The 15,286-nt window shown below is 39.8% G+C and overlaps 1 protein-coding gene across 8 annotated transcripts in view; it reads right to left on the reverse strand.

Moving 5' to 3' along the window:
* TPD52L1 (TPD52 like 1) overlaps positions 1-15,286 on the reverse strand; it is a 94,188-nt gene that overhangs the window by 1,869 nt on the left and 77,033 nt on the right. For 2 of the 8 annotated variants that reach the window (XM_069599041.1, XM_069599044.1), the window contains exons 4-7: positions 12,141-12,242; positions 8,815-8,829; positions 6,875-6,913; positions 3,870-3,930 (exon numbers count right to left, since the gene is read on the reverse strand). In XM_069599041.1, the coding sequence (XP_069455142.1) occupies positions 3,870-3,930; positions 6,875-6,913; positions 8,815-8,829; positions 12,141-12,242 (217 nt within the window). The remainder of the gene's footprint in view (positions 1-3,869; positions 3,931-6,874; positions 6,914-8,814; positions 8,830-12,140; positions 12,243-15,286) is intronic. The other 6 variants (XM_069599042.1, XM_069599045.1, XM_069599043.1 and 3 more) reach the window with 3 other exon arrangements.

Here is a 15,286-nt window from a genome sequence, read left to right on the forward strand (position 1 = left end):
GGACACTGAAATATGAATTTCACATAATTTGATTTTTCAAATTACAAAATATTATTCTTCCTTTGAAGAATAATTACCATTAAGAGAAAAGTAAAAATCATACAGATCACTCAAAAATAGGGGACCAGCTGGATTCAGTCTATCCATCTTAGTTTGCAGACCTCAGGCACAGAGCACTGATTCGTCCTCTACTCTGTTATCTTAACACTGGGAAGAAGCAGGGGATTGGCTTCAACTACCTAATGTTTCACTATGCTTATTTTCTGAGAGACGAGTCTAATTCAATGTAATTGACTCTGTTAATAGTTTTCATCTTCCTCTTTAGTCACATTCAGTCACAGAGTATTGAGCCAGGTGAATACCAACTACTGATGTATTCTTCTGGGCTTTGTTTTATTCTTCTCTTCTAGTTTTCAACTTCTCAAATCAAAAGAGAAAATTAAAGAAGGAGGAAACCACTTTGAAATAAAGCAATTTAGCAAAGAAAGGAGTGGACTAAAGGGGTTTCCTAACCATGTGAGTTTAATGACCACACACTACAATACTAAAGTACTGCCTAAAGCCAAGGATGTGGGCTTCCCAGATGGCGCTGCTGCTGCTGCTGCTGCTGCTGCTGCGTCGCTTCAGTCGTGTCCAACTCTGTGCGACCCCAGAGACGGCCTCCTTCCAGGCTCCTCTGTCCCTGGGATTCTCCAGGCAAGAACACTGGAGTGGGTTGCCATGTCCTTCTCCAATGCACGAAAGTGAAAAGTGAAAGTGAAGTCACTCAGTCCGACCCTCAACGACCTCATGGACTGCAGCCCACCAGGCTCCTCTGTCCATGGGATTTTCCAGGCAAGAGTACTGGAGTGGGGTGCCATCGCCTTCTCCGCCAGATGGCGCTAGTGGTAAAGAACTCCCTGCCAATGCAGGAGACTTGAGAGACTTGGGTTCAATCCCTGGGCTGGGAAGATCCCTCGAAGAATGGCATGCCAACCCTAACCCTAACCCATAGAGCCACAGAGTTGGACACAACTGAAGTGACTTAGCACGTACACAAGTGCTGAAGCAGAGATGTGAATAATAAGCTTCTCGTGAACTCTTCCCTTCAAAATGGTTTTTCATCCAAGAATTTGTCACTATGTCCCCCAAATTATAACTGCTCTTAGCAAAAAAAAAATTTCTTTGAATTACTGAATTGGGTTTCCTGGTCTCTCATAATAAAGTGTCTAGTTGAAAGGACACAAAGAACCAGTAAGTATAATATGTCTTACCTTTTTTGAGGTTTTAATTTAGGCTATACAATATGCTTATCAATAAGTAGGTGCACTGAAAATATGTTCTGCTTGATATGGAACAATACAATAGTTGGAGAGGATGTCATTGCTCATGATTCACTGGAACACGGTAGAACAGTGTTCCAAATATGGTTTCGTAGGAGCTGATTCTAGGCCTGCTTTCTGTTTGCTTATTTTAGATGAAATAGAAATTGTGCTTATTGAGTACACAGGTTACACCAGCCAAGATTTCAAGCACTACACGGATGTGTATTATAAGGGTGTGCATTATAAGGATGTCGGTGGAAAGGACTGCCTTTACATGACTTGGATGAGTTGGCAAGTTTTCCTGGAAAATCAAACTAACTACACCATTGGGTATAAACTAAGGATGATCCACCGAATGATCCATTGGGTACAAATGCCAGATGGTGTGACAGACTGTGTGAGAAGACGGCAGGAACGGACCTCACTTCACAGCAGAACATTATTTCTAATAGAACTCAAATATGAACATGGTCCCCTCTAAGTGGTGTTTGAAAAATCAGGCTTGAAGCAGTGTGTGTCAGTACAATACAGCATATCGACCTGCAGGTCATTTCACTCATCCTTACTGATTCACGAGTCATTCCTTCAGCAGGAAACAGCCTCAGGTTTCATAACTGAAGAAAGTTATAGAAGCTTTGGAGAAGATTCAGAACACAACAGTAAACTACACAGAAAATAAACAATGTAGGAAGGGTTAAACATCTACTGTCTAGTCTGGGGAACAAAAGGAATGAGGAATTTGTAATTGACGGTTTGACACAAAGAATGATTATCAGCTCTTCTCCACTGTGTGGGCAGGAAAAAGGGAAGCTAGCATTGGCCATGACCCAGGAGCTGGGTGGGATGTGAGTCTTGTAAAATCTATGGGCAGTCATGCGGATATAGGACCTGCTTTCAGGCGGTCTTGACACAGGCTAGTATCCAGTTGGCGGAGTTGGTTTTGTACATGTCTGAGGGAGGAGGCACGCTCTACACCTTCCATTCAGATGAGGTGAGAAAAGTGAGAGGCTGACAGTGTGGATCAAACTCTTGAATCATATGTGTCCTGTAAGCTTACCAGATTTTCCTAAAAGCAAAAGTAAATAGGTTGTTCTTTATTCTTCTTTTGCTTCTTCATATCTCCTTCTTTTAAAGGAAACCCCAAAATGTACAACTTTTCCTGTGTCAGAATTGAGCTAACAACAAAATCCATCCTTTTTGGACTGTCTAAGGCTGAGAACCAAATGTTGAGAAATTAACCCCTAGGGTTTTTTGACTCTTCTCTTTTGAAACTAGGTATTTTAGTAAGAGAAATCTCTGTGACATTGCATGTCCCTCCCTATCAAAAGTTTTCTCTACAAATAGGGGCAATATAATGGCTCCTCCTGGTTCCTAAACACTCAATAAATGATAACGTTGACAAGCAGAGCAGTAAAACCGTACAACTAGAAACTGCTCGTAACCAGAGTCAATGAAAGCATGGTAAATGCTGAGTAATAATTTCATTCTTGGGCCTTAAACACCTAATCACAGGCCTGAAAAGAGAAAACCATGTAAAAACCCTCCTCTAAAGGGAAGGACCCTCCAGCTCAAAATTGAGAAGAGCATGTAGGACCTCCAGGAAGGAATTACTTACAATCTCATAAACTCTCGCCTGGCAACACATGTGGGGGCTACATGATTCAGAAGCAGCTGGGTAATCAGCACATGCCTATATCTGCTCTTGAGCTAGTTAAAGGTCACACATGTTCTTAATTTTCCCAGTTACAGGGAAATACAGAAATAGTGATAATAGTGATAATATCAAGATGTAATTATGTTTAGGTAATATCTTAAAAAAAAATCCTTAGTAGTATCCATGATTTTTCCTGTTTTAAATGTTCTATACATTTAAGATTAGACTGCTTCTATTTTTGCTCTTTTATCTTCAGTACATTAATTAATCTATGCTCAAACATGAAATTCAATCAATTTTTTTAGCACCTACTATACAATAGGCATCTTTTCAGTGTATATCCAGAGAACAAATGCACCATTACAAAATAATACATTTTGTGACTCAGCTTCATTTTGCCTTCATGCTGTGCTGTGCTTAATATGTGAACGGAGTAGACAAATCTAAGTAGTTGAGGGGTGATGGATGGCAGGATAACCCATGGAGCCAAGTTTATTTCTACTGATACACCAAATCAGAGGCGCTCTGAGCTGTTACGGAAATTTCCCTTCCACTCTAAATTCAGAGTTCACGTATGGTTTGTCCTATCCACATTCATCTATCACATACCTGCCTCTTGAGTAATAGCATTAAGAGTTCTAACCAGCAAAGAGATCAACGCAAACCCCAATTCACTTGAATGCACAGTTCACTCCTGAATGGTTTACATGAGCAACTTTGTACATATACAGTAACAATATTCAATACTGGTTTTATTTACAGATTTACATGTGAAGAAAAGTGACTCAGTGCAAGGCTGCCTTCTTGGTGGCAGCCTTGGAACCAAATGCTGGTGGCCCCACCTTTGGAACCAAGCGACTAAGCTTTCCTGATTCATGAACCCCATGACGCAAAATTTACTTCATCTGTACCTTAAGGCTTGTCACAGTTGTCTCAACCCTCTCCTCAAATGATTTGAAAGTAGGAGAATTCCTAAAATAACAAAAAAAGAGAGGTCAGCTCCAAAGACCTAGCTGTGTTAGCAACTGTGCTATCTGATTTCAAACATCACCTCTGCACCAGAGCTAGTTGTTGGTTGGCCACCTATACCAACCATGTTTTATATTTTACTTCTGCTAGGTTAGATCCAGAAACCATAACCTACCATGGGATTTTTCTAAGTAAAATTGTCAGATGCTCAGCTATAGAATAAATAATATAGCATTTGGCAAGGCTAAAACTGGCATAATTCCATGTTGAACCATAAATCATTCCCAGTGAGTCAAAGAAATGATAGCTTAACTTTTCATTTACTAATTAATGATTTCTATCACAATACGCCTTTTTCAAACCCAGTTATTTTATAACCACTGGAAAGTCTATCTGAAGAATGTCATGTTCAAGTTTTCCCACATGGAATTTTAAAAGTCATTTATTTTTAGTGAATGTGAGACAAGACAGAAATAGCTACAGGGGAAAAAAGGTTCATATGTTTTCAAACGTTAAAGTTTTTAAGTTTTAAAACTAAGTATTTTGTCAGTGTCCAGGAAGCAGTGTTTCTGAAAGTCAATGCCTTCATTATTTTAGGTTGAAATATACTTATTACTTGTCTAATGCTTGATCAAAACGGTGCTATTCACATGTGTTATATTTCCTTTCAGAGAAGATACTTATTTGTTCTTACTAGACAGAACCTTGCAGTCTACTGACGTTTTATTTGTAACTCAGTCATTGTGTTAAATAATCTACATACCATGTTATACTTCTAAGATTTAGATTTTTCAGTGGTGCTTTTTGGTTTCCGATACTGTATTTGTCTACATGAAATTATGAGTTAATGACATCATTACCCTTAAAAGTGATATCCACCAAGTCCAATGAGATCAACTCAGTCCAACTAAGGCAACTGGAACTGAATTAAAAATGAATCTTAAATCTAGTATTCATGTCAGCTTTCAGCAACAGTGACTGTCGTCATTTTCAGGTCAAATAATTCAACTGAGTGTTACTATATTTGATACGCCACTTTCTAGTCTCTCTTGAGTGCAGAAGAAATAAAATAAGAGAAATGACCTAAAGAAACTTTATAAGGGAGAATAGTTATAAAACAGGGGCTTCATTGTGTGGTGTGGGCTGTAGCATGGCTGTAATACTATCAAGAGAAAACTAACATGCAGAATATGTTTTTGAATGAATTTGTCTTTGTTAGAGTTTGTCTGTCAAGGCTGATACTCTGGATGGTCAGAAATCCATTTGCATCCAGGTTGCATGAATTAACAATGTTGAGCCCGGAGGGACCAAGCACAGCATCACATCTTGTATATGACTCAAATATGAGTCAAATTCCTATGAGCAATCCTCTATAGTACCTGTCTCATGATGAAATACTAGTGAAATTGCATGAGAGTGATTCAAAAGTATATACTTACTAGCACCTGACTTCCAAGGCACATTTATTTGACCAAGCTGGTCACATGACTACCTGTTATCCATCAGTTGTATAAGACCACAGTGGGCAGACACTTAGTTCATCCTAATGGTTCATAGTGGATGTTAGTTGAGTAAAATCCCTTTTTTAAAAAAAAGTTAATTTCAGGCAAGCTCATAAGGAACGCATTTGACCCATAAGTCATTTGATTATTTCTGTCTCCCAGAGAAAAGCCATATGAATTTTTTTCAAGCCTTCTTTGGACACTCAGACAAAATTTAACAAGTAAGGAAGCTCAGGGCTGTAGGGTGCACTGGTCAATGTTCTCATGCTAGGGGAGCAAGTCATTCAAATATAAACTAAGCCATCTATGCTCTCTATTTCTCCCCACATTAGGGAAATCAAATGCTCTGGTCCAACTTGCAAAGTCACAGCACCGCCCCAGTGTAGAAGAGACATCAGCAGGTATAATAAATCAGACACTCCTCTAATCTGATTACACTAGAGTGCATGCTGGAGAACAGGCAGAAACCGCAAATAACCCTAGAAAGAATTTGGCTTCAAAGTGCTTGAACTATTTAGAGTAACTGAGCTCCCTCTAGAATGTAATCACACCACAATATGTAATATAAAGCGGGAAAGAAGAGACACAGTTCTGAATGAAGTGAGGGAGGGCTCCAGGGGCCAGATGTCCTTCCACTGAGCCCCTCCCCAGGGCAGCCCAAGGGTTCCTGGAAGCACCGTGGGAGGAGCTCAAAGTCTGGTTCTAGCCCTTTATTTTCAAGCGTGATGAAACCACTATCACCGAAATGATCTTCCCAAAGCTGCCAAGTTTACCCCTCGCAGAACTGGCCTACAACGTGCATCCTCTGACTCCCAGTCTAACATTTTGATTTTATCTGATCATATCACTATGTCACACCAACTGGAAGCCAGAGGAACACCTTTCTCTGGAGTTTTCAGCTGACCAATAAGCCTAATGGTATTTTTATTGTTCAACAGACTCTTCACCTTAATATATCCTTTAACAAATCCTATTGTTATCCTTTCTAGAACTGTAGCCCTCTTTGTCTCCTATTTTTTCATTTAATGCTATGGTAATAAAATGATTTCCCCCTTTACAGGTGTGCTTGGAATGTTCCAGGCCTTGTACTGAGTGCTTTATGCAGACCATACATCTCACAACAGCCATTTGAAGTGGACAGATTCTCATTTCTCCTAGTATACGGGCAAGAGAATGGAGACGGAAATAGATTCGGTAAACTGTCTCAGGTCATACAAATCAGGAACTGCTGGATTTAAACTAGTGTGCCCAGTCAATAGCCCGAGCCCTTCACAGCGACCATTCTTCTATAGCATTGTCAGCCTTCTTTTCCTGGGGCCATCAGAAAAGAGAATATAATAGGTCATGGCACTTCCCCTCATATAAAAAAGGAAAAAAATCTACAATAACAGTAACACTTCATACACATTCTGCATTGAGATTATGTAAACTAATTTACACATTACCTCATTGCAGGCATACTTATGGAATGGCGAATGGAGTAGCTTCAGGGCAAAAGCAGATTAAAGGGGAAACAAAAAAAGAGAAAAGATAGTACAATATAAGTATATGAGAAACTCCTCATTCACAGTTTTAAAACAGCAGTGTCAACTATCTGAAGTATTCCCTGCCCTCCCCACCAAGATGATATTTGTTATTGTTGGGTAGGATGGGCCACAGTCATTTCCAAGGAATAAAGGAAGAGCAGATGGTCCGTGGCTGCATATTATTTTATTGGGTTGGCCAAAATGTTCATTTGGGTTTTCTGCAAGATCGTATGGAAAATCCCAAACAAATTTCTGGCCAACCCTATACTTTCCCTGTAAGCCAGGAAATCTGAGGAGAGTGTCTGATTCCCCCCTGGTCAGGCCAGCAGCCCATGTACATGACTCTGGGGACATGACTTCTGGTCCAGCTCCCTCCTCCTATTTCAGGAAGACAGTCAGGGACAAGGGGCAGTGCCCAGCAGGTACAGCCAGGCAGCTAACAGCTCGTCATCCCATTTGAAGCTCATCAGAGGACTACACAGTTAACATGAGTCCATTAAGGAAACACATTTCACACAGTCCAACGTGGGAGCTAGGATTTCCGCCTCCATCCTAGGACAACTTGTACAAGGATCAACTTTTCTGAGACTTCTAAGAGCATCCGCTGTCTTACCTTATTAATCCTACAGCAACTGATTCATTGTCCCTCTGACGGACTGTTATTTCTATGTGAGTTCCGCTTAGAAATCACGGTGTGTGGAGGGAGGAAGCAAAATGGGGTTCGTTTTCCTAGGCGAGCATTCCCTCATCCACTTTCCAGCACAGTTCCTGCCTGCTCTTCTCCCAAGAAGCTTAACAGGTAAGGGATCAAACCCACCCTCACCTTCCCTAACAATATCCACTGAGGTTAGGGTTAGTAACTTTACTAGAACTCAGAAAGAAAAGAACAAAGAAATGCAGCAGATATTTACAGACACTCCATTTAGAAATCATAGGCAAAATACTTCTTCATAAATTATATTTAAAAAGAATTACTAAAAGAAATTCATCAACATTATCACGTATTCATCTCTTAAATCGGAGATGGCAATGGGACACCACTCCAGTACTCTTGCCTGGAAAATCCCATGGACGGAGGAGCCTGGAAGGCTGCAGTCCATAGGGTTGCTGAGGGTTGGACACGACTGAGCGACTTCACTTTCACTTTTCATTTTGATGCATTGGAGAAGGAGATGGCAACCCACTCCAATGTTCTTGACTAGAGAATCCCAGGGATGGGGGAGCCTGGTGGGCTGCCATCTATGGGGTCGCACAGAGTTGGACACGACTGAAGCAACTTAGCAGTAGCATCTCTTAAATACAGGTAGTTTTCTTAGGAAAGGATTTTTTTTTTAATTTATATAATAAGATTCCACCCCAACGGAGGCTTAATTCAGACACCTGGGACTCACAATTGCACACGTGTTAACATTTGGGCTTTCCACTTCAACTCCAGAGGGTACAGAAAGTTGAAGGTGAACCATCTGCCTAAATAACAGTAATAAGAAGTTCAGAAAAACATGACAATCTAGAAGAAATTGTTCTGTTTCTCGACTTTACTTTCTGCCGGTTTCATATACATCTGCAGTGCACAATTTCACTTTTCTTTTCTTCTAAGGACCTCTGTCCACGGGCATGATGCAGAAAGAGATCCCTGAGGATGACTCAGCAAGCCAAAGTGATGCATTAATAAATGATTCAGAAATGAGATAAGTGCTGAAACAGATGCAAACACATTAGGTGCTCTAACTCTGTAACTCCCTGGTCGAGAACACTCTCAGGAAAAGAGCTTTGGGGCCGAGGCACGCCCCCTGTGGTGCTCTGGGGAGGAAGGGAGCTTCGAGGGAGGGAGCCAGTTGGGCCCCCGGGGCAGCGCTTACCCGATGGAATGAGACCTGCAGCCAGAGCAGCACAGGAGAGAAAAGGAGGAGCAAGGTTAGCACATCAGGATGCAGAGAAAGGACCACACTGCCCGCTGTCCCCTTTCGAGAGCCCCAGGGAAAAGATAAGGGACCCCGTTCCTTACTCTTTCTGAGTGCACTGACTTTTTAATGTCTTCACAATTGCTTTACCAACTCTTTTTTTTGAGCCAAAATTTTATTTTATTTATTTTATTTTTTATTTTACTTTACAATACTGTATTGGTCTTGCCATACATCAACATGAATCCGCCAGGGGTGCTTCTCACCGTTTTTCTCATGGCTATAGCTGGATTCTCTGTTAAAGTTATACAAGCCTTGTCCAAAGATTTCCTCTCCACTAGATTACACGCTGTTTGAGCGAATTCACCCAGAAGTGCCAAGAAGATGGCAACATTATTATAAAAATGATTCCAGTAGCTTGCATTTGGTCAGAGTCCTTTCACAAATGTGACTTCGTGTTAACCTCAGAGAAAACCATCTGGTTAGGTAGCTATTAGCTATGTTATCCAACAGACGGAGAAGGAGGCAGAATTCCATGACTGGGCTGAGGGGCTTTCACTTAGGGGTCATCAGGATAAAAGCAGGACCTTAGCTCAGGAAATATTTGTTTTTATAAAACATCTAAATTAAATCTTAACATAGTGTTTTTCACTTAGTTATTAAAAGGTCCAAATTCTAAGTTTTGGAAACCTGTGAGTATTAACTTGTAATGATTTTAAACAAAAAATTGAGAGGTCCTGTTTTTCTCCTAAGGTATCTAAATTTTTCTGACAATTTTTGAACAAATTCAGAAATGTGTTCCCAGAATTCACAAAGGGATATTATGATGTAACCAACAAAATATAAAATAATATGATATTAATACTTTCAGACTGCAAAGGGGTTCAAAGTAAAATGCCTGCAATAAAATTTTTAAATTTCTCCACTATCATTTTATTAATTGATAAGTTAATTTGAACCCCAAATTGAAAATCCACTAATTGTTCTCATTTAAGAATCATTATTGTATTAAACTTAAGTTAATTTTCAAATATGATTTTTGCATATATTACTTGTTCTAGTATAATCAAAAGTAATAATCCTTTGTAAAACTTGTTTCCACAGGGACTTATCCTCATTTACATATAGATGTTAGATATTTAGCTTGAGAAAAATATAGATCGGAAAATATAGGTCTACAAAATATTACAGGATCATATTTGAATCTCTAGTAATAAAGACTACATTTCCCAATATTTTTAGACACACTTTATAATGGAAGTGTTGTGTCCTCTACACAGAGCAGTAATTAACAAAAAGTTTGGAACTCCTGGGAAACAGATTATCCATTATGCTAAAACAAAGCCACATTGAAACAGGAGGAAAGGCAGTTAACACACCTTGATATTATGCCCAGTTCATGCAGGAACATGAGTGTGTCAACACGCTATATGTGTGAAACACAGTCTTCGTTCTGTACAACTCATGAGATACAGCACACTCCTGTTCAGGGGCTCTGCCTAATTTCTGTCCTGGAGGGCCACCTTGTAACTGAGACAGTTCCTTTGTAAAGGCAAAAACTAGCATTTATTGAATGTTTAATACATGGCATGCTGTCTTCTGCTACTGGCATAATAACCTGATGATCTTGTTACTCTTATCTACATTTATAACTGAGAATACCCAGGTACAGGTGAGTTACACTTGGTTCCTCAACACCTAACCAGTTGAAGTTCAAACAGATTCCTAGATGCCATCCAAGACCTATTGAGGTACAATCTCAAGAGAGAGAGGTGGAATCTAGGAATATGCATTTAACAAGCTTCAGAGGTGTCTGTAAAGTCTCCTACAGTTGGAGAAACACTATTCCTGTTGGCAGTATTATACCACTGTGATCATTGTTTCAACTAAGTATGTGGAAAACAAATTTTATAAACATGACAAAATATATTTTCTTGGATATAACTGGTGATAAGGTCTTTCCTGTTTTAAGGAATTATTTAATTAGTTTAGATAAATGCTTTCCTGCCATTGAAATGACTGCAAATTTTATTCTAATAAAGCTAGGGTTAATTAATAATCCAAAATGCTTACTGGTTCATCACATGCTGCCTCTGAAGAATTTTAATTGCTTTTCGTTATTGCTTTATTAGCAAAAATGAAGATAAAGCAATGTACTCAGATTCATGCATATGTACTTACTTAATTCTAGCCTCATGAATGCCAAGTTCTTAAAATGACGCATGAATGTTGGGCACAAGCCAGTAATTTTTGAAGTCAAAAAATAACTTAAACACAAAGATATAAATATTTGCCTCTAGGCATCAAAGCTGCAGAGTAATACATAAAGCAATAATTTAAGAATCCAGTAAAACAATATGCACAGAGTTTTTAAAAAGAAGAAACATAAAATGTACTTGAGAAGTTTTTAAAAATTGAACTTGATTTTTAGAGACAAAAATGACATTGATTTATAAAGAAAAATCTCCTAAGCATATCAGCCAAATTCAAAATAAACTATGATAGGTATTTAAATAAGCAAGAAAATATGAGAGCAGCAACTGTATGTAAGATAACTTTCTAGAATATAATATAAAAAATAAAAATGGTCAATACTACATTGTTCTTAGTTCAAAATCTTGATATTCACCCTGATTTTATATAACAAATACTGAAAATAACCAAAATGTGCAAAGGAACTGGTTTAAAAATTTTGGTACAGCTGTGCACTGGAAGATAATACATCCACTGAAAACGAAGATGTAATAAACACTTATTAATATATTCACAATACATTGCCAAAGTAAAGAAAGAATATTACCAGGTGCATATATCCATGGTAGCTTTTTAGAATAAAAGAATAAATATCTATATATTTAGCATAGAAAAAATATAAATACTAGCTGTATGTGTACAAAAATGTAGGCAAGAATAGTTTATCAGAGCATATTCACTGAAAGCACTGAAAACTTAACTTAGTTTAAGTTCCAGTGATTCAAATTCAGTGTGTGCTGCATTCTTTTGGAATCTCTCCTTATTACTGGTGATTAAAGGTACCCTCTGTCTTCTGTTTTTACTAAATAGTAGAAAGGGCATCTCTGCGACCAGGTCCACTAAGCTGACCTTTAGGTAGAAAATGTCCCAATATAAAAATGTATCTCAGTCACCAATAGGATCAGGCACATAAAATTTTAGTCCAATTAAAGAAAAGAATGCCTTAGGAAGACTAGTCAATGGATAATGCCCCTCCTCGTCTCTGAAAGCCAAAGGCCTAGCCTCTTCCGCATGGTTCTTCCCCACAGTACCTCATGTCTCCAAACTTCTTGCTGATGGCTGTCCCAACGTTGCTGAAAGCCGCAGTTGCCTTCTGCCCCGCATGACTCAGGGTTACATGTGTTTTCTTGTAGCTAGAAATAAAACAGAAAAATAAGAACAGCTTATTATCAAGACCGCCCATAATACATTCATCGTCCTTCTCTCTCCTGTGGGCTTAGTCGCTCAGCCTGCCCGACTCTTTGGGACCCCATGGGCTGCAGCCTGCCAGGCTCCTCTGTCCATGGGGATTCTCCAGCAAGAATGCTGGAGTGGGTTGCCATGCCCTCCTCCAGGGGATCTTCCCAATCCAGGGATCGAAGCCAGGTCTCCCACATTGCAGCAGATTCTTTACCATCTGAGCCACCAAGGAACTTCTGAAAGTTCCTTTTCCAAAATAGATTTAGGAAGATGATCCACAGAAGCAATTGCCTCTGTTCTTTGGGAAGGATGGATTGGTGGCTGCTCATCAGCAAGAAAGTCAGACCATGCAATCTGAATTCAGTAAAAAATACACATTTGTAAGCCTAGATGTGAATGTGCAGATCTTTAATCACAAATAATGGAACTGCTTTGATAGTAGAAAATTATTCTTAAAGAGATGTATTAACTCTATGAAAGGACAATGAAAGCGCTAGCCATCAAAGCTAACACAGATTAGAGAATGCATATTTCAAAGAGAAATGTAAGCTTTTACTATTTATGTGGGTAAAAGGAACCATAAAAAGGCAAAACTGAACTAGTACTTATTTTGTAATATGGAGAGAGGTTGGAGTAAGAAGGGTGCATAATCTTAAGCTAATACAGTGACTTTTTTCAAGACAGTTTTAGGAATACAGTACTGCAATGATCTGTTCCTAAACCTATGTCCCCACAAGGCTGACTCCCCGAGGACAAGGAAGCCATTCATTTTTGTGTCCCTAGGATCTGGCAGCAGGAAAAAGGGGAAACTGAATAAATACTAGATGAAGGAATCAGTGATCGAAGGGGAAGCGCCTCTGTTGGTCTGAACTGGGAGTCAAGGCAGTAAGAACAGAGCGGTGTGATGGATTAGAGAGAACGGACAGACTTGACAAGAGGTTACTAGTGACAAATGGAACAACACGAAAAGACTGGCTTCAGGTTTTGAGCATGGTGGCAGGAAAGGCAGTGGTGTGTCCACTGGCCTGGGAAATTTCCAAGCGTTAATTAATGAAGCAGGAAACAAAAGCACCTAACCTGAGGGAATATGTAAGTCAAGTCACTATACTGCACTGCCTAGACTTCTACAGAGCTGTATGTATTATATTGGATTTCCCAGATGACATCAGTGGTAAAGAACCTGCCTGCCAATGCAGGAGACATGAGAGATGTGAGTTCTATCCCTGGGTCAGGAAGATCCCCTGAAGGAGAGCATGGCAACGCATGCCAGTATTCTTGCCTGGAGAATGCATGGACAGAGGAGCCTGGTGGGCTACAGTTCTTAGGGTGACAAAAGAGTTGGACATGACTGAAGCGACTCAGCACGCATGCACATGTATTATGCTTAATATAATTATATCTCAACTGAACCAAAAAATTGGAACTGATTTTTTAAAAGTTAATTATTATAAATGAGATGGTTGGATGGCATCACTGATTCAATGGACATGAGTTTGAGCAAGCTATGGGAGACGGTGAAGGACAGGGAAGCTTGGCATGCTGCAATCCATGGGATCAAAACTGAAAAACAATTATTATAATGCACATACCATCATATTCCAATATACGCTGTCCCCAGGTAAGTTCCTCCAAAGCTCCCTGCTTAGCCTAGAACACTTTCATGCAATATGGCACCTCCAAGAAGACTATGTCCTATGAAATCCATTATGTGGGAACTTCCCTTATCCCTCCACCCCTTCTACCTCCCACAAGTCATCCAGCCCTAAATATACTATCAGACTTTAAGCAAATGCTTTAAAATACCATTGTTGGTTTTCCTTGGGACTGAAATCACTTTCAGTCCAGTTCAGTTCAGTTCAGTCGCTCAGTCATGTCCGACTCTTTGTGACCCCATGAATTGTAGCACGTCAGGCCTCCCTGTCCATCACCAACTCCCGGAGTTCACTCAAACTCATGTCCATCAAGTTGGTGATGCCATCCAGCCATCTCATCCTCTGTCGTCTCCTCCTCCTGCCCCCAATCCCTCCCAGCATCAGAGTCTTTTCCAATGAGTCAACTCTTCTCATGAGGTGGCCAAAGTATGGAGTTTCAGCTTTAGCATCAGTCCTTCCAAAGAACACCAAGGGCTGATCTCCTTTAGGATGGACTGGTTGGATCTTGCGATCCAAGGGACTCTCAAGAGTCTTCTCCAACACCACAGTTCAAAAGCATCAATTCTTCTGTGCTCAGGTTTCTTCATAGTCCAACTTTCACATCCATACACGACCACTGGAAAAACCATAGCCTTGACTAGACAGACCTTTGTTGGCAAAGTAATGTCTCTGCTTTTGAATATGCTATGTAGGTTGGTCATAACTTTCCTTGCAAGGAGTAAGCATCTTTTAATTTCACGGCTGCAATCACCATCTGCAGTGATTTTGGAGCCCCCCAAAATAAAGTCTGACACTGTTTCCACTGTTTCTCCATCTATTTTTAGTAATATGATATTCTATTATTCTTTTTTGTTAGCAGGAAGAAACAAGTCTATAATATTATCAGCACCATATGTTATTTATTTACACAATGCCTGTGTTTTTAGGAAGTGTAAAAATCATGTATTATCTAGATGATAAAATCAAACTAAACATTCATTACTAAACAGACATTTCCTAGGGAATAGGGAAAGACACATATTACACATTACACCCTAAGTGAAGGGCTCTTCTGGAGTTATGCACTGCACAGACCTTGTACCTTATGGTGCATCCTAATTGGGCTTGATCTTAAAACTGAATAAGTAATATACATCCCCATCCTGCATCTTGAAAAAGGGCCCTTCCGTCAGGCCACTGATAACCCCCAAGGAAGTCAGCATAGTTGCATTTTACTCCCTTCACTGTGCCATGAAATTCTGTACATAGTTTGTGCTGTGCTCAGTCGTGTCCAACTCTTCGGTGACCCCAAGGACTGCAGCCTGCCAGGTTCCTCTGTCCATAGGTTTCTCCAGGCAAGAATACTG

This window comes from Ovis canadensis, chromosome 8 (genome assembly GCF_042477335.2).
Source record: "Ovis canadensis isolate MfBH-ARS-UI-01 breed Bighorn chromosome 8, ARS-UI_OviCan_v2, whole genome shotgun sequence".
In the NCBI taxonomy this organism is placed as follows: Eukaryota; Metazoa; Chordata; class Mammalia; order Artiodactyla; family Bovidae; genus Ovis; species Ovis canadensis.